Here is a 26149-nt window from a genome sequence, read left to right as displayed (position 1 = left end):
ACCAATCAGCGACGGCCACAGTCAGATTAGTCCCTCCCTACTCCCCTGCAGTCAGTGCCCGGCGCCCGCTCCATACTCCCCGCAGTTAGTGCCCGGCGCCCGCTCCATACTCCCCGCAGTCAGTGCCCGGCGCCCGCTCCATACTCCCCGCAGTCAGCGCCCGGCGCCCGCTCCATACTCCCCGCAGTCAGCGCCCGCTCCATACTTCCCGCAGTCCGCGCCCACTCCATACTCCCCTCCGGTCACCGCTCACACAGGGTTAAAGCTAGCGGTAACGGACCGCGTTATGCCGCGGGTAACTAACTCCGTTACCGCCGTTATTAACCCTGTGTGACCAAGTTTTTACTATTGATGCTGCCTATGCAGCATCAATAGTAAAAAGATATAGTGTTAAAAATAATAAAAAAGCAAAAAACCTGCTATTCTCACCTTCGGTAGTCCGACGATGCGCTCGCGACTGCCGCCAGCTTCCGGTCACAGAGATGCATTGCGAAATTACCCAGAAGACTTAGCGGTCTCGCGAGACCGCTAAGTGATCTGGGTAATTTCGCAATGTATCCTGGGAAAGCAAGATGGCGGCAACCGCGCTCATCGCCAGAAGTTCGCTGGATCCCGCCGGGTGAGTATATAACTATTTTTTATTTTAATTATTTTTTAACAGGGATATGGTGCCCACACTGCGAAATACTACGTGGGCTGTGTTGGATACCGCGTGGCTGCTATATACTACCTGGCCAGTGTTAGATACGACACTGTTTATTATTATAATTATTATTATAATAATTATTATTATTATTATTATTATTTATTACATTACAAATTATTATGCAGATGACATTTTTCTCAGATGTTCCTAAATGGTTGGTGCAAATGAGTCAGTCTAGTAAAAGTCATCACCCGTTAGAGTATACATCGAATTTTATTGAAGAAACCTCCCAATGATAACAGTATAATCTCCAAAATGAATAAAAACTCAAAATGCACTGTTCCAAATTATTAGGCACAGTAGAATTTCTAAACATTTGATATGTTTTAAAGAACTGAATATGCTCATTTGTTGAATTTGCAGCATTAGGAGGTCACATTCACTGAACAAAAAAGCTATTTAACTCCAAAACATCCTAACAGGCCAAGTTACATGTTAACATAGGAACCCTTCTTTGATATCACCTTCACAATTCTTGCATTCTTGAGTTTTTGGAGAGTTTCTGCTTGTACGTCTTTGCATGAAGTCAGAATAGCATCCCAGAGCTGCTGTTTTGATGTGAACTGCCTCCCACCCTCATAGATCTTGTGCTGGATGATACTTCAATGGTTTTCTATAGGGTTGAGGCCAGGGGAAGATGGTGGCCACACCATGAGTTTATCTCCTTTTATGCCCATAGCAGCCAATGACTCAGAGGTATTATTTGCAGCATGAGATGGTGCATTGTCATGCATGAAGATGATTTTGCTCCTGAAGTCACGTTTCTGCTTTTAGACTATGGAAGAAAGTTGTTAGTCAGAAACGCTATTTACTTTACAGAGGTCATTTTCACATCTTCAGAAACCTTAACCCCTTAGGGTACTTTCACACTAGCGTTTTTTGTAAATCCGTCACAATGCGTCGTTTTGCAGAAAAAACGCATCCTGCAAAAGTGCTTGCAGGATGCGTTTTTTCCCCATAGACTTCTATTGGCGACGCATTTGCGACGGATTTGCACACTTCGCATCCGTCTTGCGACGGATGCGTCGTGCTTTGGCGGACCGTCGGGAAAAAAAAACCCTACATGTAACGTTTTTTTCTCCCGACGGACCGCTTTTTCCGACCGCGCATGCGCGGCCGGAACTCCGCCCCTACCTCCCCGCACATTACAATGGGGCAGCGGATGCGCCGGAAAAATGCATCCGCTGCACCCATTGTGCAAAGCGTTAAACGCTAGCGTCGGAATCTCTCCCCGACGCATTGCGACGGGGAGATTCCGACGCTAGTGTGAAAGAAGCCTTAACGATCGCCGATACGCCTTTTAACGGCGGCAGTTAAGGGTACTTAAACCACAGCGCCGTTAATTAACGGCCCAGTGGTGAAAAGTGAATAGCGCCCCCCAGAGTCGGATTTTCTCTGGGGTCTCGGTTACCGGGGGTAGCCGAGACCCCAGAGAGCATGATTCAGGGTTTTTTTACCGACCCCCCAGGTTGCGATCGGTAATTAACCGTTTACTGGCGGTCGCAAAAAACAAACAAACGCGATTGTTGGGGGTTTTTACTGTTTAGGTACATCAGGGGCTCGGCAAATGCAACATAACGCCCGCAGACCATTCTATCAAAGTCTGCATTCCAAAACGGCGCTCCTTCCCTTCTGAGCTCTGCCATGAGCCCAAACAGTGGTTTACCCCCACATATGGGGTATCAGCCTACTCAGCATAAATTACACAATAAATTTTGGGGTCCAATTTCTCCTGTTACCCTTGTGAAAGTAAAAATTTGGTGGTGAAAAGATCATTTTTGTGGAAAAAATATGATTTTTTTTTTATTTTCATGGCTCTACATTATAAACTTCTGTTGAAGGAGTTGGGGGTTCATAGTGCTCACCACACATCTAGATAAGCTCTTTGGGGGGTCTAGTTTCCAAAATGTGGTCACTTGTGGGGGGTTTCTACTGTTTAGGTACATTAGGAGCTCTGCAAAGGCAACATGACGCCCGCAGACCATCCCATCAAAGTCTGCATTCCAAGCGGCGCTTCCCTTCCGAGCCCCGATGGGTGCCCAAACAGTGCCCCCCCCACATATGGGGTATCAGCATACTCAGGACAAACTGGTCAACAGATTTTGGGGTCCAATGTCTCCTGTTACCCTTGAGAAAATAAAAAATTGCAGGCTAAAAATCATTTTTGAGGGATAAAAAAGGATTTTTTATTTTCACGGCTCTACTTTATAAATTTCTGTGAAGCATTTGGGGGTTTAAAGTGCTCACCACACATCTAGATAAGTTCCTTAAGGGGTCTAGTTTCCAAAATGGGGTAACTTGTGGGGGGTTTCTACTATTTATCAGGGGCTCTCCAAATGCGACATGGTGTCCGATCTCAATTCCAGCCAATTCTACATTGAAAAAGTAAAACCGCACTCCTTCTCTTCCAAGCTCTGAGGTGTGCCCAAACAGTGGTTTACCCCCACATATGGGGTATCTGCATATTCAGGAGAAAAATTTATGGTTAAATTTCTGTTTTTACACTTGTGAAAATAAAAAAAAATGGTTCTGAAGTAAAATGTTTGCAAACAAAAAGTTAAATGTTCATTTTTTCCTTCCACATTGTTTCAGTTCCTGTGAAACACATAAGGGGTTAATAAACTTCTTAAATGTGGTTTAGAATGGTGTCACACTTGGTTATTTTCTATCATATAGACCCCTCAAAATGACTTCAAATGTGATGTAGTCCCTAAAAAATATTGGTGTTGTAAAACTGAGAAATCGCTGGTCAACTTTTAACCCTTATAACTCCCTAACAAAAACAAAAATTGTTTCCAAAATTGTGCTGATGTAAAGTAGACATGTGGGAAATGTTATTTATTAACTATTTTTTGTGACATATCTCTCTGATTTAAGGGCATAAAAATACAAAGTTTGAAAATTGCAAAATTTAAAAAATTTTCGCCATATTTCTGTTTTTTTCATAAATAATCGCAAGTAATATCGAAGATATGTTACCACTAACATGAAGTACAATGTGTCATGAAAAAACAATCTCAGAATCAGCGGGATCCGTTAAAGCGTTCCAGAGTTATAACCTCATAAAGTGACAGTGATCAGAATTGTAAAAATTGGCTCGGTCATTAAGTACCAAATTGGCTCTGTCACTAAGGGGTTAAAGGGCCCCACCAGCTGTTTTCCCATGATTCCGGCCCAAAACATGATTTATTCACCACCTTGTTGACGTCGCAGCCTTGTTGCGACATGGTGGCCATCCACCAACCATCCACTACTCCATCCATCCTGACAATCCAGGGTTGCTCAACACTCATCAGTAAACAAGACTGTTTGAAAATTAGTCTTCATGTACATCTGGGCCCACTGCAACCGCTTCTGCTCATGAACACTGTTTAGGGGTGGCCGAATAGTAGGTTTATGCACCACAGCAAGCCTTTGAAGGATCATACACCTTAAGGTTCGAGGGACTCCAGAGGCACCAGCAGCTTCAAATAACTGTTTGCTGCATTGTAATTTTGGCAGCTGCTTTCTTAATCCAATGAATTTGGCAGAAACCTTCCTCATTATGCCTTTATCTGCATGAACTCTGTCTGTGCTCTGTTTCAGTCACAAATCTTTTCACAGTATGGCTACTTTCACACTAGCGTCGGACTCGGTCCGTCGCATTGCCTCGGGCCGACGTACCAACGCTAGCAGTGAATGCGCCGCACAACGGGGGCAGCGGATGCATTTTTCCAGCGCATCCGCTGCCCCATTGTGAGGTGCAAGGAGGTGTGGGCGGAGTTCCGGCCGCGCATGCGCGGTCGGAGATGGCGGACCGTCAGCAGCAAAAAACGTTACAAGTAATGTTTTTTGCTCCCGGCGGTCCGCCACAACACGGCGCAACTGTCGCACGACGGTTGCGATGTGTGTTAATGCGTCGCTAATGTTAATCTATGGGGCAAAAACGCATCCTGCAGACAACTTTGCAGGATGCGTTTTTTTCCATAAACGACGCATTGTGACGTATTGAAAAAAACGCTAGTGTGAAAGTAGCCTTTGATGATCACAAAGTTTTTGTGATGTATCTAATTTTTTCATACCTTGTTCAAGGCATTGCATTTTCAGCAGCAAAGAGATCCTTTTTATTTCTCATATTGCTTGAAACCTTTGGCCTGCTTAATAATCTGGAACATCATTTTTAAGTAGTTTTCCTATAATTAGAATCACCTGGAAAACTAATTATCCCATGTGTTTAACATTGATTTCAGTTATCTATTGAGCCCTGAGACACAATACCATCCATGAGTTTATTTGAAAAACAAAACAATTAAATCTTTATGACACTTAAATCCAATTTGCATAATAATTTGGAACACCGTGTATGTGGGCTGTGTTCTATACTGCGTGGGCTGTGCTATATATTAGTACCAAAAAAGAAGTAATAGATGTGGCACTCACCCGGGTGAGTGCCACATCTATTTCTTCTTTTTTGGTACCTGTCTGCGACTTTTTGTTGAGCACCACCCATGCATTGCTGGATATACACGTGCTGTATGAGCCCTAATAAGGATCCCACGTCTGCTATTGAACCGTCTGTTGCGAGACCGCCTGGTGCCGTTGATACTCCAAACTTTGTCTGTGCTATATATTACGTTGCCAGTGTTATATACTGCGTGGGCGGCGTTATATACTATGTGGGCTGTGCTATATATTACGTAGGCTGTGTTATATATTACGTGGCCAGTGTTACATACTACGTGGGCTGTGTTATATACTGCGTGGCTGCTATATACTGTGTGGGCTGTGTTATATACTACGTGGGCTGTTTTATATACTACGTGGGCTGTTATTCACTGCATGGCCTATATTAACGCATCGGGTATTCTACAATATGTATGTATGTATATAGCAGCCACATGGTATATACCACAGGCCACGTAGTACTCCTATATACTATGTGGCCTGTGCTATATACTATGTGGCTGCTATATACATACATACATATTCTAGAATACCCGATGCGTTAGAATCGGGCTACCATCTAGTCTACTATATAATTGTCTAAGGGTCACTTCTGTCTTTCTGTCTGTCCTTCTGTCTGTCTTTCTGTCACGGATATTAATTTGTTACGGCCTCTGTCTGTCATGGACATCCAAGTCGCTGATTGGTCGCGGCAAAACAGCCACGACCAATCAGCGACGGGCACAGTCCGGAAGAAAATGGCCGCTCCTTACTCCCTGCAGTCAGTGCCCGGCGCCCGCATACTCCCCTCCAGTCACCGCTCACACAGGGTTAATGCAGGCGGTAACGGACCGCGTTATGCCGCGGGTAACGCACTCCGTAACCGCTGCTTTTAACCCTATGTGTCCCCAACTTTTTACTATTAATGCTGCCTATGCGGCATCAATAGTAAGAAAATGTAATGTTAAAAATAATAAAAAAACAAACAAAAAACCTGCTATTCTCACCCTCTGTAGTCCGCTGAGCCGCACGCGCCTGCAGCCATCTTCCGTTCCTGGCGATGCATTGCGAAATTACCCAGAAGACTTAGCGGTCTCGCGATACCGCTAAGTCATCTGGGTAATTTCGCAATGCATCCTGGGAACGGAAGATGGCAGCAGCCGCGCGCGTATCGCCAGAGCTTCGTGGATCCCAGGGGTGAGTATATAACTTTTTTATTTTAATAATTTTTTTAACAGGGATATGGTGCCCACACCCCATAGGGGTGGAGCCGCATATTCATTACTGTAATGAGCAGTACCATGTGACCGCTCACTACAGGAAGAAGCTGCCGCTGCCGAAGTCCGTGGGACATGCAGGGACCGCGTCAGGAGCGCAGGGAGCAGGTAAGTATGTCATATTCACCTTTCCGCATTCCACCGCCGCCTCGTCTTCCCGTCCTCTTGCAGTGACTGTTCAGGTCAGAGGGCGCGATGACGTATTAGTGTGCGCCGCCCTCTGCCTGAACAGTCAGTGTGGAGAGTCGGGACGCTGAGGAGCAGCGATGAGAGGTGAGTATGTCATTTTTTTTTTTTTTTTTTAAGTGCAGCAGCAGCATTGCATGTGGCACAATGCATGGCAAGAACTGCATGGAGCATTATATGGGGCCATAACTGCATGGAGCATTATATGGGGCCATAACTGCATGGAGCATTATATGGGGCCATAACTGCATGGAGCATTATATGGGGCCATAACTGCATGGAGCATTATACGGGGCATTTAAGAACTGAATGTAGCATTATATGGGGCATCTTATGCGGCCATAAAGAACTGCATGGAGCATTATATGGGGCATATTTTGTATGGAGCATCTTATGGGGCCATAATGAACTGTATAGAGCATTATATGGGGCCTATTTTGTATGGAGCATCTTATGGGGCCATAATGAACTGTATGGAGCATTATGTGGGGCTCTTGACTCAATATGGATATTCAAAAACTCTTAACCTACTGATGTCTCAATTAATTTTACTTTTTTTGGTATCTATTTTTATTTTTAACATTTACCCGTAGCAGCTGCATTTTCCACCCTAGGCTTATACTCGAGTCAATTAGTTTTCCCAGTTTTTTGGTGCAAAATTAGGGGGGTCGGCTTATACTCGGGTCGGCTTATACTCGAGTATATACGGTAGTTTATTCCAAGAGTAATGATTTTGCAGCTACAGCATTTCCTAACATTGATCTAACCCCCCTTGCATATGATTTGTGTGCTAATACCATTGTAACCTCCTAAATACCCCCTTTTTTTCTTTTTTTAGTTTACTCTGGGCTATCATATTCTTGAACGTTTTGCCCCTTCTAAAGGTGATCTGTGATTTCTTGGGTAATGTCATTTTAAATATGGGCTCTTACATCAGTAAACACCAGTGTTTGTTTTTTTTTGTTTTGTTTTTTAAAGTATTCCGAATGTACTGATTCCCTCGATTGTACGCTGTGATGAAGTTAAATCTCCCCTCCTTTTTATTAGCCTGCCATCCTCACTTTGTTTAATAAGACAGTCTGATTGCGTTTATTTCTGATTTCTTTGAAAAGCCGATGTGACCAAATTTTTGGGTTATCCCTTTTCACTAAATCTTTTTTTTCTAGGGTTTGGGATTGGTTGATACAATCAGTGGTCAAGGTACAATGTTATTCTAATAAAATGGAACTGACTCGCTGGAATATTTTTCTTCCATTTGAGGAAATGGGCACTTCCAAAGGCTAGATAACCATTTACGCCAGCCAGTTTGAAGTGTGTCCTACTCATAACTATGTAGAAAAGCTGCAGAGACACCATCACGTGTTTCTCAACGCAGTGATCCAGAACACTGCTTCCATCCCTTATGGGAAATATGCAAATGCATGTAGAAAAGCTGCAGAGACACCATCACGTGTTTCTCAACGCAAGCAATAAATAGCCAGGTTTTTCACTGGCAAGGAACAACCACGGGAAGGGCAGCATCCAAAAGGAAAAACCACCTATGCCAAAACATGGTATCCATCCACAGACAGCTGTTTCGGTGTATTTGCCCCTCATCAGTGTGGAGTAGGAAACTGGCTATTAGGAGCAGTGCCTAGTATAAGGACTATAAACAAAAGGATGAATGACCTCGGGGAGATCAAAACATCCAACACCATCACGTGTTTCTCAGCGCAGTGAAAAGACCTGGCTATTTATTGCTTGCGTTGAGAAACACGTGATGGTGTCTCCGCGGCTTTTCTACATGCATTTGCATATTTCCAATAAGGGATGGGAGCAGTGTTCTGGATTACTGCGTTGAGAAACACATCACGTGTCTCCGCGGTGTTGGATGTTTTGATCTCCCCGAGGTCATTCATCCTTATGTTTATATTTCTACTCAACTATGTGATTTGTGTGAAATAATTCCAAATCTAGAAAAACAATAAAGTCCTTCAATATATGTGCCCTCAAGACAAGTCCCCAGCCATTTTGATTCAATCTGTTCTCAAAGTGAAGCGTTTCTTGTTCTGTACCACTCCATTCTATCATTAGGTCATCAATATATCTCAGAAAGTATTTGATGTGCATCATATATTTGCCGGACATTATCAAGGACTGGTACTCAAAACGCCCCATAACAGATTTGGAAAACTTCGAGTGACTCAGGTTCCCATTGCAGTCCCGAGCTGTTGAGGGTGCAGTTTACTCTCAAATTAAAAAATATTATGTTTATAATATGAACCTCAGACCTGCAAGTTAAAAATGGTTCTGCTCTAGTTTCATTGTCTGATCTGTGTCAAGATAAAATTCAACCGATTCCAGCCCTAGTTTATCGATATTGGAGTAAAGGGCTGTAACGTCCAATGTTAAGAATAAATGGTTATCCTCCCACCTAATATTATCAGTTGTGTAGAGTCCCTCAAATAAGAGGGAAGTTTTTTTTACATAATCCTATAAATATAAATCTATGTTGTGTGACAGGGAACTTGTAAGAAATTAAATACCCGTTATAATCTGATGACCCCGTGGTATCTCTGGGTATTTATGAATTTTTGTCAGGTGATAAAATATTGCTCTTAGTGTAGGGTTGATTACAAATCTCCTTCCTTTCATGTTTATTACCTTTATTTTATATGTCTCTATCAATTGTTGGTATTGTGATTAAAATTTGGTTGATGGATCTATGTCCACTACTGATTAATATCTCATCTGATAGAATATTATGTGTCTCCATGATGTAATTCCCAACATTCTGTATGACCACTTCCACACCTTTTATCCGCTTGCCTGATCATGATCCTTTCATTATTTTGTAGACATTTCACTGCTTCCTTCTCAACTTTTTAAAATTGTTTCCTCTTCCCACCGCAAAGTCTCTATTGCCTTAAATTCCTCTGCTACATATGGAAGAAATGTATCAAGATAATGCCCCCTCTGAGGCAATGGGTAAAAGTTGGACATTTTTTCTTTTGTTTTCTCCCCTCTCCTCTCCTTTCCTCTATCCCTGCCCAAGCATGATCCTAAATTACTGCTAATTCAAGACGCGTTCATTAAAGATTTCCCTTGACCCACTTCAATTTATCACAGGACGCTGAATCTGCACATGTGTAATGAGATAAGTTAGGTTACTTGCCAATTTGCAACTCAGAACTGATAATGGTCTTGGTTTTACAGGTGCTGAAGTGGTGTGAATTCAGAGCAGTAATCAAGTTTTTTTATTTGAATGGCCACACATTAAAGGAGATGTTCGATGAAACGAAAGAGGTTTATGGTGATTCCCCATCATATGATTTAGTCAAGAGCTAACATCGTCAATTCAAATGTGTTTGGTCTTTGGTGCAAAGAGCTCCAATTCCAGAGCGACCCCACTCTATTGATGAGCACAACATCCAGCAAGTGGAGGTCGCCTTTTGGCAAAATTGCTGTGTAACCATTCACCACCTAGCCCAAAATGTCAAGATTAGTGTGGGGTCCGTGGAAAAAAATCATCCAAGACCATCTTCACATGCATAAAGTATCTGCTTGCTGGGTTTCCCGGCTGCTCACACCTTTCCAGAAGCGGTAATGAGTTGAATGCTCTCAGGCTCTATTGACAATGTGGCATGTAAACCAGGAGGACTTTTTCCAGAGACTGATTGCACAGGATGAAAGGTGGGTCTTTCATTATGTACCTGAGACTAAAGTCCAGTCCATGCAATGGAAGCATCATAACTCACCACCTCCAAAGAAGGCACGTGCCCATCCCTTGGCAGGCAAGGTCATGCTCACAGTATTTTTGGACCAGCACGGTGTAGTATTGATGGATTTCCTTGCAAAGGGTACCTTGATCACTGGGTCATACTATGCTTCACTGCTGCGGAATTTGAGGGAGGCTATCAAAACCAAGAGATGTGGCATGCACACCAAATGTGTCTTCCTTCATCAAAACAATGCACCAGTTCATAACTCGCATATTGCCCAAATGGAAGCATGCTTCTCTGGCTTTGAAATCCTACAGCATCCCCCATTAATCACCTGAATTCGCACCATAGGACTTCCACCTCTTTCTAACAATGAAGTTAGTTTTGAAAGGCAAGCATCTTTCAGATGATGAGACTCTGATTTCCGAAGTCATAACGTGGCTTTTGGAGCAACCTGTCAACTTCTACAAGTGAGGTCTTTACAATTGCTTAAAGAGATGGGAGAAGTGGGTCCCCCTAGGTGGCACCTATGTAGATAAGGACTAATAACTGTACCAAGTTTCATTGGGCCAGGGAACTCTTTAATGAACGCCCCTCGTATCTGCTTGAAAGTAGTACTTCTATTTCCATGCGGTAACCTAACACAATCCACTACAATCTTCTCCCCGGCTAGTCATTATACCCTTTGGACCTCGCAATGCTGGCTCCCATGCGACATCGAGTAACAACTTGAAGAGTGGAAAGTGCAGCAATCTCACAGGACATGGACCTTCTCCGAAATACACCCTTTGCAAAGCATGTCAGTAATCTATTTTCAGGGCTCGTAGAAACCCTTGAGGGGAAACCTTAGATTATTTTGCCAGTTCAGTATTGTTAGCTGAAAAATGAAATATCCCACTAAATAAACACACTTTGATATTGATGCAAAAGTCCCATTCATGCAGAGATGTATCTATCCATTATATAGAGAGAAGAGAGCTATATACAGGGTGCGCCATTTATATGGATACACCTGGGTGGATCATGTATATGGATAAACCTAAATAAAATGGGGACGGTTGGTGATATCAACTTTGTGTTTGTTGCACATTAGTATATGGGAGGGGGAAAACTTTTCAAGATGGGTGTTGACCATGGCAGCCATTTTGAAGGCATAAATGGCCCACCCTGGTGTATCCATATAAATGGCTTTCTCTCTCTCTCTCGCTCTCTCTCCCTATATATATATCTATCTCTTATTTTTTGGACTATAAGACGCACCTAGGTTTTAGAAGAGGGAATTAGGAAAAAAAATTGAAGCAAAAAAATTGTTAATTCTGTACTGTAATATCCCCTATCCTGGTATATATGGTCCCCTCATCCCCATTCTGATACACATGGCCCCTCATCCCTATCCTGCTATGCATGGCCCCATCATCCCTATCCTGGTATGCATGGCCCCATCCTTATCCTGGTATGACTGGTCCCATCCCGTTCCTGATGATTGGTCCCGTCCTTTTTCTTTTATAATTGGCCCCATCCCGTTCCTGGTATTCATGGCCCCATCAGGAAAGATTAGAAAAAAAATTACACTCATCTATATGGCGCTCCTTCACAGCGTCCTGCTCCAGTGCCAGCAGCTGCTTAATGCTTGTAAGCAGCGCATAACTGGGACGTCATGCGCTGCTCACAAGCAGAGCACATCTGCTGGAATACAGTACTCGCCAGGTATCGGTGTAACGGGGTCTACCAATCTGGGGTACCTCTTTCAGTACCACCCCGTGTTTCCGGAGGTCCACTTTGCTTTGGCTGGAGTCTGAATGAAGGACGCTGGCTGGAATTCCTTGGTTACATGGGCGCATATAAAAGATCACTGCTTCTCCACGTATTTCCAGTCTGACAACACTTTACTCAAAGGACAGAGAATATATAAAACAGATACAGAGGGCAGGCCAATAGAAAAGCGGCAGGCCAGACATACATTACAATAGCTGCAGGGGGTCGGAGCCTGCTGATGTTTACTGTGAGAATTACAAAGGTGGGGGGGGCGGACAAAAGGGGAATATCTTGTCCTCTCTGCCCAGGGGCGCAGCCTGTGGGCTGATGCATTAGGGACATGCATCTCACATGGAACCTATTATACATACATATAACTGCACAACATATTCTGGGTGCTGAGTGGTTCTGTAACACGGCTCCTCTTTTCAGCGACGCGATCGGCATACACAGTCTGATCCTTAACGGATCGGTTTGGGGATGACCGAAGTTTATGGGGTTGGTACAAGTTCCGTTTGTCGACTTAGTCCATCGGCGTTACCGTTTTGTTTGCCGGGTCTGTAGTGGATGGTGAAGTTTAGAGGTTGTAGGGCTAAACTCCACCACAGCAATCTGGTCCGTTAGGAGGGAAAACTGTCGTCCATACAAATATGGTTGCAACTTTTTGAGTGCCCATACTACTGCCAGGCACTCCTTCTCGATGGACGCATAGCTTACTTCACGGGGCAGTAGTTTCCGACTCAGGCAAGCTACTGGGTGTTCTTGGCTGTCCGGCCCGACTTGGCTCAGTACTGCCCCCAATCCAAACATAGAAGCGTCTGTGGGAACAAGGAAACGTTTAGTTGGATCGGGTGCGGCCAATACAAGGGTATTGGTGAGTGCGTCCTTTAGCTGGCGGAAGGCTTCCTCACACTCTGGGGTCCAGGTTACCTGGCGGGGTTGTTTCTTACGTGTCAGATCAGTGAGGGGCTTGGCTACGCTGCTGTAATTGGGAACGAATTTCCTGTAATTGGTAACAAATTTCCTGTAATACCCCGCTGTCCCTAGAAAGGCCATGACCTAGGTTTTAGTGCGTGGGGTGAGTCATTTGGCTATGGCCTCAATTTTGGCTGGTTCTGGTCACTGTTTCCCATTTCCTACCCAATGCCCTAAATACTGAACCTCTGCTTTGCCCACGTGACACTTGTTTGGGTTCAGGGTGATTCCGGCCTGGTAGATCCTGTCCAATACTGTCTGTAGGTGATTTAGATGCTCTTCCCATGTCGCACTGTAGATGGCGATGTCGTCCAGGTAGGCGCAAGCATAGTCCTGGAGACCATCCAGAAGCCGGCCAGCCAGCCTTTGGAAGGTCGCCGAGGCATTCTTCATCCCGAATGGCATAACTCGAAACTGGAATAAGCCGAACAGGGTGACAATTGCCGACTTGGGAATAGCATCAGGACTAAGGGGAATCTGCCAGTAGCCTTTGCATAGATCGATGGTGGTCAAATACTTTGCCCCGCCAGCCGGTCTAACAAATCATCCACACGCGGCATGGGATATGCATCCGTCACTGTTTTCTCATTGAGCTTACGTTGGTCTACACAAAACCGTGTAGTCCCATCCTTCTTGGGCAAAAACACTACGGGGGATGCCCAGGGACTATCTGACTCTTCAATGACCCCTAAATGCAACATCTCTTGAATCTCTTGTACAGACTCAGGGACGCGGAAGGGGTTTTGTCGCAGGGGGGTCTGATCCTGGGTCTCAACCTTGTGTTGTGCCAGGCGAGTGTACCCTGGTCTCCCCGAAAACATCCTCTGTCGCTGCCTCAACAACTCCTCCACCTGCTGTCTCTCCCGGCGGCCTAGGTTTTTACCCAAGTGTACCTGGTCCCATGTTTTAGACTGAGTCCTTTCCCCTAAGACATCCGGCAAGGGAAGTTCGGCTAAATCCTCTGCTTCAGGTGCACAGATGGCCACTACCTCTTCAGGGCGCTCCCGGTAGGGCTTCAGCATATTCATGTGGAACATGCGGATAACCCTGGGGTCATGACAATCGGTGACATTATAGGTTGTGTCGGCTATTTTCCCCACTACCTGGTAGGGCCCCTGCCATGCAGCTTGGAACTTGTTCTGCTTAGTGGGCTCTAACACCAGGACCTTCTGTCCTATTTCCAAGGTGCGCTCTCTGGCCCTCCGATCGTACCATACGCGCTGGCGCTGCTGGGTCACCTGCATGTTCTCACGTACAGCCTGGGTCAGCTCCTGTAGGCGGTCCCGGAATCCCAGCACATAGGGAACAATAGGTACCCCTTCTGTGCTATGAGGCCCTCCCCTTCCCAGTGTTCTAGCACTAAGTCTAGGGGTTCCCTTACCCGTCTCCCATATACCAGCTCGAACGGGGAGAACCCCGTGGATTCTTGGGGCACCTCCCGATAGGCAAACAGGAGGTGTAGCAAGAATTTCTCCCAGTCCCTGTAGGTCCTGGTAAAAGTCCCAATGAGCTGTTTTAAAGTCCAGTTAAAGCGTTCACACAACCCATTGGTTTGCTGGTGGTACGGGGCGCTTCTAATGGACTTTACGCCGCACAGCTTACACAGTTGGTGGAGAGAGATAATCTCCCGGGGAAATCCAATCCGTGAGAAAACCTGGAGCAGGGCGGCCGCCACCATCTCTGCCAGTATGTTAGGTAACGCAACCGCCTCTGGATACCGTGTGGCATAATCTACCACTGTCAATATATACCTTTTCCCTGATGGACTGACGAACATCATAGGTTACTCCCGGCAAAAAGAAGTTTTGTGTCAGACGATGCCTGGTGCGACTGATGCCGAAGTGCCCGGCCAAGGGTATGTCATGAGAGATTCGCAGTAACTCCTGCCTATACTTCTTGGGAACTACCAGCTGTCGTTTTATAGTGGGGCTTGTCCCTGTGTGGTGCCGCTTTGTGATCCGGTAGAGGAGTCCCTGCTTCTATACAAACTGTTCCCCTTCCAGTACCCCTCTCCCCTCCTGTGCCTTCCCACGATATCCCTCCAATGAAGGATCCTCAAGTAACTCCCTCTTAAATTCATCTGGGGTGGCCCAAGAAATGTGTCTGGCTATGGCAATACGTGTAGGGCTGGGATGTCTTACCTGGGCCTCCTCTGAGTGTGATTCTGCCTCCGCAGCTCGAGCTTGTCTCCGGGTGGTCACAGGATATGTCTCAGCCAGAGGGGCAACCGAGAATGCAGACAACATGGGCCCCAAGTCATTTCCCAGCAAGATGTCTGCAGGCAAATCCTCCATTAAGCCAACCTCAACAAGGCCATCCCCGACTCCCCAGTTCAGGTGAATCCTGGCAGTGGGCAGTCGATGTATAGCTCCCCCTGCTACAAGGACTGCCACTGTCTGGTCCGTCTTCTCTTGGTCCCGGACGAGATGAGGCTTCACAAGGGTCAAAGTTGCCACGGATTCATTAATTCCCTGCATACGTTTCCCATTAACCCACATGACCTGTCGATGCTGTTGTCGATTATCTGCCCGGGCTGCCTGCACGGGGTCTACTTCATGCAGCATTTCCTCCATCTCTTCCACCCCTTGGTTAGTCTTAGCCCCCAATGTTGGGTCAGCTTCGCCTTGGTAGCAGTGTACAGCAGCCCGGCTGAAGGTAGCTGTTCCTGCCTTTGGCCACTGGGTACTTTGCCCTGCCCTGTTGAGGGCAGAGGAAAGTACTGCAGTGCGCAGGCGCCGGAAAGGTCAGAGAGGCTCGGCGCCTGCGCACTGCAGTACTTTGCTCTGCCCTCAACAGGGCAGACAAAGTACTCCTGCGCCAGAGCCGTGGCGTGAAGACCAGAAGAGGACGTCATGGAAGATGGGAAGCGCCGGAGCGGACCTGAGACACCCATTTGACCAGACCGCAGCGGGACCGCCCCTGGGTGAGTATAATCTAACCTCTTTTTCTCCTCTTTCAGGTAACATCGGCAGCTTATCTACAGCATTACAGAATGCTGTAGATAAGTCCCTGATGACGTTGAGCTTACCTCACCATCGATTTTGGGGGTGACAGGTTCCCTTTAAGTATTATAATACACATTTATATTCTTTTTTCATTATTTTTGATTCAGGACAAGATTTAGGAATAGAGACTCAAAATAGAGTGATCAGGCTAGTGCAATAATCTGTTACGTTAATAAAGTATTATGGTCAGGTCGCCATAGTAGGATTAAGCTTCTAAATGAAATTAAATATGCACACCCTCTACCTTCTGTTCCTCCTCCTTTCAGATGGTAAAGGATATAAGGCTGCGCATTATACACCTGAGGAAGGCTGCAGTGCAGCCGAAACGCGTTGTGTGGACATTGTTTTTTAACTTTTTTTTAAATTTATTTCAATGTTATGAATAAATGCTTATGGAAGTAATCTACCAGCCCCTGTCCAAAGACAGCGCTGATCTTGGTTCCTACTTGTATATTTTGACTGGTTTACTTTTTGGTTGACCAGGCTCTTACAGTGTATACCTTTTGTAGATTCCTCCAATAATCGTACGGGTGAGCTGAATACATCGTTGTTTACCCCTGATGGATTGACAGTGGAAGGTATACATTTACAGGATGACATAGAAGAGAACAGTGTGACCACCAAACGCCGGTACAACTTTCGAAATATAGTCAAAATAGAATACTCAGCATTTTTCGACAGTGAAATAAGAGAGCTTAAGAGGAAGAGGAAGAAAGGTTTACAAGTCAAGTTGAGCTGTGATGAACTAGAGCCAAGGATTGGTGGACTTTACACTTGTAATGATTGCGGAAAAACATTTAAGCAGAAATCGAGCCTCGCTAAACATCAAAAATTGCATACCAGCATGTCGTACTTCATCTGTATGAAATGTGATAAGTGTTTCACACATCGGTGTATTCTGAGGAGACACGAAAGAATCCACAAGGTGAAGAAACCATTTGCCTGTCCTGATTGTGAAAAACGCTTTACCGATTCTTCAACTTTGCTGAAGCATCAGAGACTCCATACTGGATACAAACCATATAAATGTTCTGAGTGTGATAAAACTTTTAGTATTAGTAACTATCTAATTGTTCACCAGAGAACACACACTGGGGAGAAACCGTATGTTTGTTATAAATGTGGTAAAAGTTTTACACAAAGTTCCCACCTCACTACACATAAAAGAACCCACACAGGCATAAAACCTTATGCCTGTATTGAATGTGGAAAGGGTTTTTCAACTAGTTCCCATCTTATCACCCACCAAAGGACCCATACTGGGGAAAGACCCTATAAATGTGAAGAATGTGGGGTGGCCTTTAAGCACAGCACTCATCTTGTTTTACATAGACGGAAACACACCGGGGAAAAGCCATTCAGCTGTAATAAATGCACAAATAAATTTTCCCGGAGAACACATTTTATTAAACATCAGAAAAAATGTCATGTAGATGAATGATGTCAGGTCTGAGTACCTGTGACCCCTGCAATTTCTTGCCCCATTTGCTTTTTAGTCAAAATGTATATATCTCTGAAAATAAATGTTTTATATACCAATTTTTTAATCTTCCATTTATTTGTTATAAACGTTACTACAGCACAGTTGGGTGCCTGTCAAATAGAATTGGACCCTTTTAGTTTTATTTGGTTATAATGTTCCACTGTAAAATCAAAGTTTGCCATTATGATTTTGATACGGATTTGCTGAGCAAAAACTCAAAGCAAAATTCTTTTGTGGCAAATTTGCATCAAAATCTTCATATAAGAAATGGATTTTGAGGCATGTTTATCAAGGTTGTAAATACCACTCCATACGCATTAGGGCTACGTTGGATCTCAGAGAAGTCTAATATGTGCAAAAGATGATCGACAGGAAGGGTTTTAAACTCTGTGCTCACCTGACCATTCATCATTTGATGTGGATGGGCAGGTCTTTCAGTTTCCTTGCAACCTTCTACATGATCATGCCATTTTTGGAAATACAAAAGATTTATTGTTGGCTAATAGATGTTAAGACTGGAGATTTGAAAGATCTCCTTACTGGTATATATGCATCCCATTCAACAGCCTACAGTGAACCTGTTATTGTTATTTCTTGTATAACCGCATGACAATTTTACCACACTGCCTGAGCCAAGATAAGTAGTAATTACAGAAAATGTACTGCTAACAAGCGGTTTCTTGATGTTACTGTCATTGTCTTCTGCTTTTTTTTATCTTTACCTGCCATACCTGCGTAAAGGAGTTGTTAATATTGATGATTTTGATCTTCATTCTGTCAAAAAATGGGACTTTGCTACCATTTTTATTAAAAAAATTAAATCACTGTTACAGCACTCTGAAAGGGCTGTAGTGTAGTGAAGCTATGTCTGCTGTAGAACTTTATTAACATCTGTCACGTACAGTTGCAATCAAAGTTATTCCCCCTCACCCCACCACAAGTTGCAAATTGGGTTTATTAGCAAAATTTGCAAACTTTCTGCATTTTACAATAAATCACCCAAACAAGAACCATGAAAATAGCTCAACACAACTAATGTAGCAAGTAAATTCTCCAGATTAAATACAAATTGGTACTTTTTACTGATTATTGTAGTTTTGGAAAATATTCACCTCCTTCATAAGAAATGTCTTTGATACTTAGTAGAACACCTTTAGCTATTATGACCTGCTGCAAATATTATTTATAGCCAGACACCAACTTTTGTCATTGGTCCTTAGGAATGTTTGCATAAACCTCTGCTTTGCTAATATTCTTGGGCTATCAAGAGAGTGAACCAACAAGTTTAATAGAGATTAATGCTTTGCATTAACTAGGAAATGGATACAAAAAGATAACAAAGGCAGTCTTGATGTTACTAGAGATACTTTTGGAAGCATTGTTCACAAGTTCAAAGTTTATACCTACAAGTAGCAGGAAGCGGAACCAGTCATTGGTTGCCACCATATTCCAGAGGTGCAATAGACTTGCAGCAAGATTTGGTGGTAGCAAGCACTGAGGTTTGTTTGCTCAGTAGTCTCATACTAAGTTCTGAAGTTCTCCACTACTGATCTTAGAGATCTAAACCTCTACTGACCCAAAAGTATAAGAAAGAAGACTTAATATACTTAAATCCATGTAAGTAAATCACATAAGCTTTAAAATCCTGGTCTGTGTAGCAGTGAAACAAAGCTGGAACATTTGGGCCTTTGGATGAGCAGTATATGTGGTGGAAGGAATAAAACGTACACTGAAAAAGAACACTGCCTACAGTGAAGCATGGAGCCAGTGGCTCGGTAATACCTACATTGAAGCATGGAGTTGGCTCAATAGTGCCTATACTGAGGCATGGTGGTGGCTTAATCATGCCAGCATTAAAGCATAGTTGATGCTCAGTGCCTGCAGTGAAGCATGATGGTAGAAGGAGATGCTCTAATGCTGATTTACTTCCTCTGCATCTGGACATCTAAAGCATGTGGTGCACAATATGGATTCAATCAAGTATCAGGAAAGCACAGGAAAAAAATGTATTCTACGTTGGAGCTGATGCTTTTGTGGCATTGGACATTTCAAAAGATCAGTGATCTCAATCATACCTCAAAATTCACCATAGCTTGGTTTCAGATAAAGTCCTAGAAGTTTCTGAAGTGGCTGTCAGTTGCTTCACTTGAACTCAGTAAAAAAACATTTGATGGTATTTGAAGTCAGCTGCAGCATGCAAACCCAAGAATATTTGTGAAGTTTCCTCAAGAATGCTGCCATCATGTGTGCAGCTGGTCGTAACAGCCAAAGGTGCTTTCCGAAGTACTAAATAAGCTTCTCTTGATAGGAAACAATAATTCTGAGACTACATTAGTCAGTAAAGTGAAATATTTTTCTTGAATTTGGAGAAACCACTTATTCTATAGGTTTTGTTAAACTAGTTAATTTGTTCTTATTTTATTAGTGTATTGCAAACATCCAAACACTTGTAAATTTCTAAAAACTGAATTTGCAATGGGGTGTGAATAATTTTGATTCCTCATGCCATTATGCAATCGTTTCAAATTGAAGATTTCACACAAAATATAAATTTTGCGACTTGCATTTCAAAGTAGTTTTTGAGAGACTAAGAGGGATTATATAGTCATGTTGATGCAGCCTGATCTGAGGGCAGCAGGGACCTTGATTCCCCACCTATGCATCAGATACTGGTCATATGGACTTTGATAAAAATCACTGTTTTATGTGCTACAGCTCTGCTAGTCTTCTCAGTGAGGAGAAAGTATTGTGTAGTTGAGCACATTTGCTTGTAGCTGTACTAATGACTTTCTAAGTTGACTGCAGTTTACACCGTTTTCACATGATGTAAGTAAATGTTCCAGTTTTCTGTAAACACATTCATTGATTCATTTGGTGTCCCTACATGCCTAATTGTTGTCTGAAATTTATTACTATTTAGGGAATCAACATTTTCATCAAATGTATTTCTTGACTTTTTAACTTTTTGGTTGATCGGGTTCTCACAGTGTGCACCTTTTATAGATGCCTCCAACAATCAAACAGATGAGCTGAATACATCGTTGTTTACCCCTGATGGATTGACGGTAGAAGGTGTACATTTGCTGGATGACTTAGAAGAAGATCTTCACATTTCATTAAAGGGGAACAGTGTGACCACCAAGCGCGAGTACAACTTTCGAAACAGAATTAGAGTAGAATACTCAGAATTTTTCGATGATGAAATAAGAGAACTTAAGAGGAGGAAAGGTGTACGAGTCAAGTTCAGTAGTGATGAGATCAGGCCAAATATTTGTAGACTTTACCCTTGTAGTGAATGTGGCAAAAAGTATAAGCTGAAATTAAACCTCATCAAACATCAGAAATTGCATACAGATGTGTCATGCTACATCTGTTTAAAATGTGATAAGTGTTTCACACACCGGTGTCTTCTAAGGAAACATGAAAAAATCCATGCTCTGAATAAACCATTTGCCTGTCCTAACTGTGAAAAACACTTCACCGACTCTTCAACCTTGCAGAAGCATCAGAGACTCCATACTGGATACAAACCATATAAATGTTCTGAATGTGATAAAACCTTTAGTATTAGTAATTACCTAATTCTTCACCAGAGAACACACACTGGGGAGAAACCGTATATTTGTGATAAATGTGGGAAAGGTTTTGCACAAAGTTCTTCCCTCATTACTCATAAAAGAATCCACACAGGCATAAAACCTTATGGTTGTATTGAATGCGGAAAGGGCTTTTCAACTAGTTCCCACCTTATCACTCACCATAGGACCCATACTGGGGAAAGACCCTACAAATGTGAAGAATGTGGGTTGGCCTTTAAGCATAGCACCCATCTTGTCTTACATATACGGAGACACACTGGGGAAAAGCCATTCAGCTGTGATAAATGCACAAGGAAATTTTCCCAGAAATCACATTTTAATAATCATAAGAAGAAATGTCATGTAGATGAATGATGTCCATGTCAGGTCTGAGAACTTGTTATGCCTGTAATTTTTTGGCCCATTTGCTTTTTAGCCAAAGTATATTCATCGCTGAAAATAAATGTTTTATATACCAAGTTTTTAATATTTCATGTATTTCTTTATAGACCCTTCTACAGTACAGTTGGGTGCCTGTCAAGTAGAATTGGACCCTTTTAAATTTTAACTGGTTATGATGTTCCACAGTAAAATCAAAGTTTGTCCTTAGGATTTTGAATATAGATTTGTTGAGGAATAACTCAAAGCAAAATTCTTTTGCGTTAAATTTGCATCAAAATCTTCATATAAGACACTAATTTTGAGGCATGCTTATCAAGGTTGTAAATGCCGCTCCATACACATTAGAGTTATGTTGGCTGAACCCACCAATCTCAGAGAAGTCTAATTTGTACAAAGGCCCCAACAGATGATCGTCAATAAGGGTTTTACACTCAGTGCTCACCTTACGATTCTTCCTATGATGTGGATGGGCATGTCTTTCCATTTCCTTGCAAGTTTCTACATTATCATGCCATTTTTTTGAAATACAAAACCTTTATTATTGGCCAATAGATGTTGAAACTAGAGGTTCGAAAGATGTCCTTACTGGTATATGCATCCCATTCAACAGCTTACAGTGAAACTGTTCTTGTTATTTCTTGTATAACAGCATGACACTTACTGCACTGGCTGAGCCAAGATAACCAGTAATTACACTAACTGCTGCAAGCTACTAACAAGAGGTTTGTTGATGTTACTGCCATTGTCCTCTGCTTTTTATCCTTGCCTGCCATATTTTGTAGAGTGGTTGTTAATATTGAAGATCTTGATAGAGGAGCTTTTCAGTCTGTCACAAACATGACTTTGCTACTATCTTTATTAATAAAGTTAAATCACTGTTACATTGCTTTGTGAAAGGGCAGTAGTGAAGCTACTATGTCTGCTGTAGAGCTTGTTGAACATTTGTCATTTACAGTTGCAATCAGTTATTCCCTTTCACCTCAATACACTTTGCAAATTGGGTTTATTAGCAAAATTTGCTAACTTTTTGTTACAATAAATCACCCAACTAGATCTTAAAAATTGCTCAACACAACTAATGTAGCACGTGAATTCTCCAAATTTAATACAAATTGGTACTTTTACTGATTATTGCTGTTCTGGAAATATTCACCCCTTCATAAGAAATCTTTGCTACATAGTAGAACACCACTAGCTGTTATGACCTGCTGCAAATATGATTCATAGCCAGACGTCAACATCTGTCAGTAGTACTTAAGAATATTAGCCCAATCTTCATGAGTACTGACCTCCAGTTTGCTAAAATTCTTGGGCTTTCAAGTTTAGAAGAGATTAGTGGTGTTCACTATCTTGGAAAATAATACGAAAACATAACGAAGGCAGTATTGATGTTACTACAGATACATTTGGAAACATTGTTCACAAGTTCATAGTTTATACCTACAAGTGGCAGAAAGAGGAAGCATTCATTGAGTGCCAGCACATTCCTGAAATGGCATATAGTCAAAAACGCTTTAGTGACTGCAGTAGACTTGCAGCAAGATTTGTTGGTAGCAGACACTGAGGTTTCAGTTTGCTCAATAGTCTCATACTAAACTCTGAAATTCTCCACTCCTGGTATTCAAAGACATAAACATCTACTGACCCAAATGTATAAGAAAGAAATCAATATAATACCATGTAAGTAAACCACATAAGTTTTAGGTTTCTGGTCTGTGTAGAAATTTAAGAAAACTTGGGCTATTGGATCAGGATTATTTATGGGGTGGAAGTAATAAAGCATATACTGAAAAGAACACTGCCTACAGTGAAGCATGGTGCTGGTGGCTTGGTAATTCCTACATTGAAGCATTGAGTTGGCTCAGTAGTGCCTACACTGAGGTATGACTGTGGCTCAGTCATGCCAGCATTGAAACATAGTGGTGGCTCAGTGATGCCTTCTGTGAAGCATGGTGGTAGCAGGAAATGCTCTAAGGCTGATTTACTTCTGAATTTGGAAATCTAAAGCATGTGGCGCACAATATGGATTCAATCAAGAATAAGGAAATTACAGAAGATAAAATGTCTTCTATGTTGGACCTGAAGCTTCTATGTCATTGGACATTTCAAAAGACCAGTGATGCCAAGCGTACCTCAAAATTCCCAATGCTTTGGTTTCTGATAAAGTCCTAGAAGTTTCTGAAGTGACTGGCACAGTTGCGTTACTTGAACTCCATAAAAAAACTTATGATGGCATTTGAAGATGTCAACTGCAGCATGCAAACCCAAGAATATTAGTGAACTTGAAACCTTTGAAGAATGTGCAAAGATTCCTCTGGGATGCTGCCATGATGTATGCAGCAGGTCATAACAGCCAAAGGTGATCTCCTAAATACTAAAGAAGCTTCTTTTGAAAGGAAAGAGTAATTCTAAGTCTGCAATAATCAGTAAAAGTGATTTTTTTGTGATGAATTTGGAGAAACCATTTATTATATAGGTTTTGTTAATTTGTTCTTATTTGATTAGTGTATTGCAAACAGTGGAAAATGTGTACATTTTGAAAAACTGAATATGCAATTGGTGAAAATAATGTTGCTTGCTAATGTAATTACTGTATGTAATCCTATTTCAAATTGAAGACTTCACACAAAATAACAATTTAGGAACTTGCATTTTAAAGTAGTTTTTATGGGGCTTAATGGGATTCTATCGCCAGTTTTATGCTGCATGATCTGTGGGCAACATGGACCTTGATTCCACCTATACATCCGTTACTAGGCTTTTGTTCTTTGATAAAATCACTATTTTATGTGCAGCAGCTATGCTAGTCTTCTCAATGATGATATAGTATTGTGTAGCTGAGTACATTTGCTTCTATCTACTATTGTCTTAGTTGCCTGCAATTTTCATCATTTTCACATGATGTAAGTAAATGCTCCAGTTTTCTCTAAGCACATCGCATTGATTCATTTGATGTATCTACTTCCCTAATTGGCTGAAATATACTATGATTTTTGGAATCTCCATTTTCATCCAATGTATGTCTTGACTTTATTTTTTGGTTGATCGGGTTCTCACGGTGTGCACCTTTTGTAGATGCCTCCAACAATCGAACAGATGAGCTGAATACATCGTTGTTTACCTCTGATGGATTGACGGTAGAAGGTGTACATTTGCTGGATAACTTAGAAGATCTTCACATTTCATTAAAAGAGGACAATGTTACCACCAATCGCCGATACAACTTTCGAAACCGAGATAAAATAGAATATTCAGAATTTTTCGATGATGAAATAAGAGAACTTAAGAGAAAGAACAGTGTACGAGTGAAGTTCAGCAGGGATGAGACTAAGCCAAGGATTTGCGGACATTACCCTTGTAGTGAATGTGGCAAAAAGTATAAGCTGAAAGTAAACCTCATAAAACATCAGAAATTGCATACAGGCGTGTCTTGCTACATCTGTTTAAAATGTGATAAGTGTTTCACTCAACGTTTTCTTTTGAGGAAACATGAAAAAATCCATGCTCTGAATAAACCATTTGCCTGTCCTGACTGTGAAAAGCGCTTCACAGATTCTTCAGCTCTGCAGAAGCATCAGAGACTCCATACTGGATACAAGCCATTTAAATGTCCTGAATGTGATAAAACCTTTAGTATTAGTAATTACCTAATTCTTCACCAGAGAACCCACACTGGGGAGAAACCTTATGTTTGTGATAAATGTGGGAAAGGTTTTGCACAAAGTTCTTCCCTCATTACTCATAAAAGAATCCACACAGGCATAAAACCTTATGGTTGTATTGAATGCGGAAAGGGCTTTTCAACCAGTTCCCATCTTATCACTCACCATAGGACCCATACTGGGGAAAGACCCTACAAATGTGAAGAATGTGGGGTGGCCTTTAAGCACAGCACCCACCTTGTCTTACATATACGGAAACACACTGGGGAAAAGCCATTCAGCTGTGATAAATGCGAAAAGAAATATTCCCAGAGACCAAATTTTCTTAAACATCAGAAAAAATGTCATGTAGATGAATGATGTCCATGTCAGATCTGAATACCTGTTACATTTGTAATTTCTATTGTAATTGCATCCGTAATTTCTTGCCAGTTTGCTTTTTAGTCAAAATGTATGTATCTCTGAAAATAAATGTCTTTAGGTATCAAATATTTAATGTTTTCTTCCATTCAATTTTATAAACACTATTGCACAGTAGGATTAGACCCTTTAAAAAAAAATATTTCAATGGGCTATAATGTGCCACTGGTAACAAATTTGACTCAAAATACTGATACAGAATTGCTGAGGAATAGCTAAGGGAAAACCTTTTTTGTGGCAAATTTGCTTCAAAATCTTCACACAAGACTTGAATTTTAAGGTAAATTTGTCAGGGGTATAAATGCCATTCCATACATATTAGACTTGCGTTGGCCCCACCAAATTATATTAGGGGTCTCGGGCAACAATCTAAAGTGTTTAGGGGCCCCTGACAAATGATTGTCAGGGAGATAAGCAGCTGATATGTCCGTTTTCAAACTGCCAATTTCTGCATTCTTGTCAGAATAAGCCGCTCTTATAGGAATAGCAAATACAAAAGCAATGACAACAGGCAATCACATAAAATAGGCTTTAAAAAGGCACAAATAAAGTAATGATTTGGGCCTTTTGTATCTGA

The 26149-nt window shown here is 42.2% G+C and overlaps 1 protein-coding gene across 1 annotated transcript in view; it reads left to right on the top strand.

The window, feature by feature from the left end:
* Window positions 1-25643, top strand: part of LOC138637383 (zinc finger protein 585A-like) — a 64188-nt gene extending 38545 nt beyond the window's left edge. Inside the window, exons 5-7 of the mRNA XM_069726045.1 lie at window positions 16537-17465; window positions 20498-21461; window positions 24566-25643. Coding sequence (XP_069582146.1) covers window positions 16537-17465; window positions 20498-21461; window positions 24566-25512 — 2840 coding nt within the window. The 3' untranslated portion in view covers window positions 25513-25643. The remainder of the gene's footprint in view (window positions 1-16536; window positions 17466-20497; window positions 21462-24565) is intronic.
* Window positions 25644-26149: the final 506 nt, after the last annotated feature.

The sequence above is a fragment of the Ranitomeya imitator genome, chromosome 1 (assembly GCF_032444005.1).
Source record: "Ranitomeya imitator isolate aRanImi1 chromosome 1, aRanImi1.pri, whole genome shotgun sequence".
Taxonomy (NCBI): Eukaryota; Metazoa; Chordata; class Amphibia; order Anura; family Dendrobatidae; genus Ranitomeya; species Ranitomeya imitator.
The sequence above is the reverse complement of the archived record's forward strand: the minus strand, read 5'-3'. Positions and strand labels throughout refer to the sequence as shown.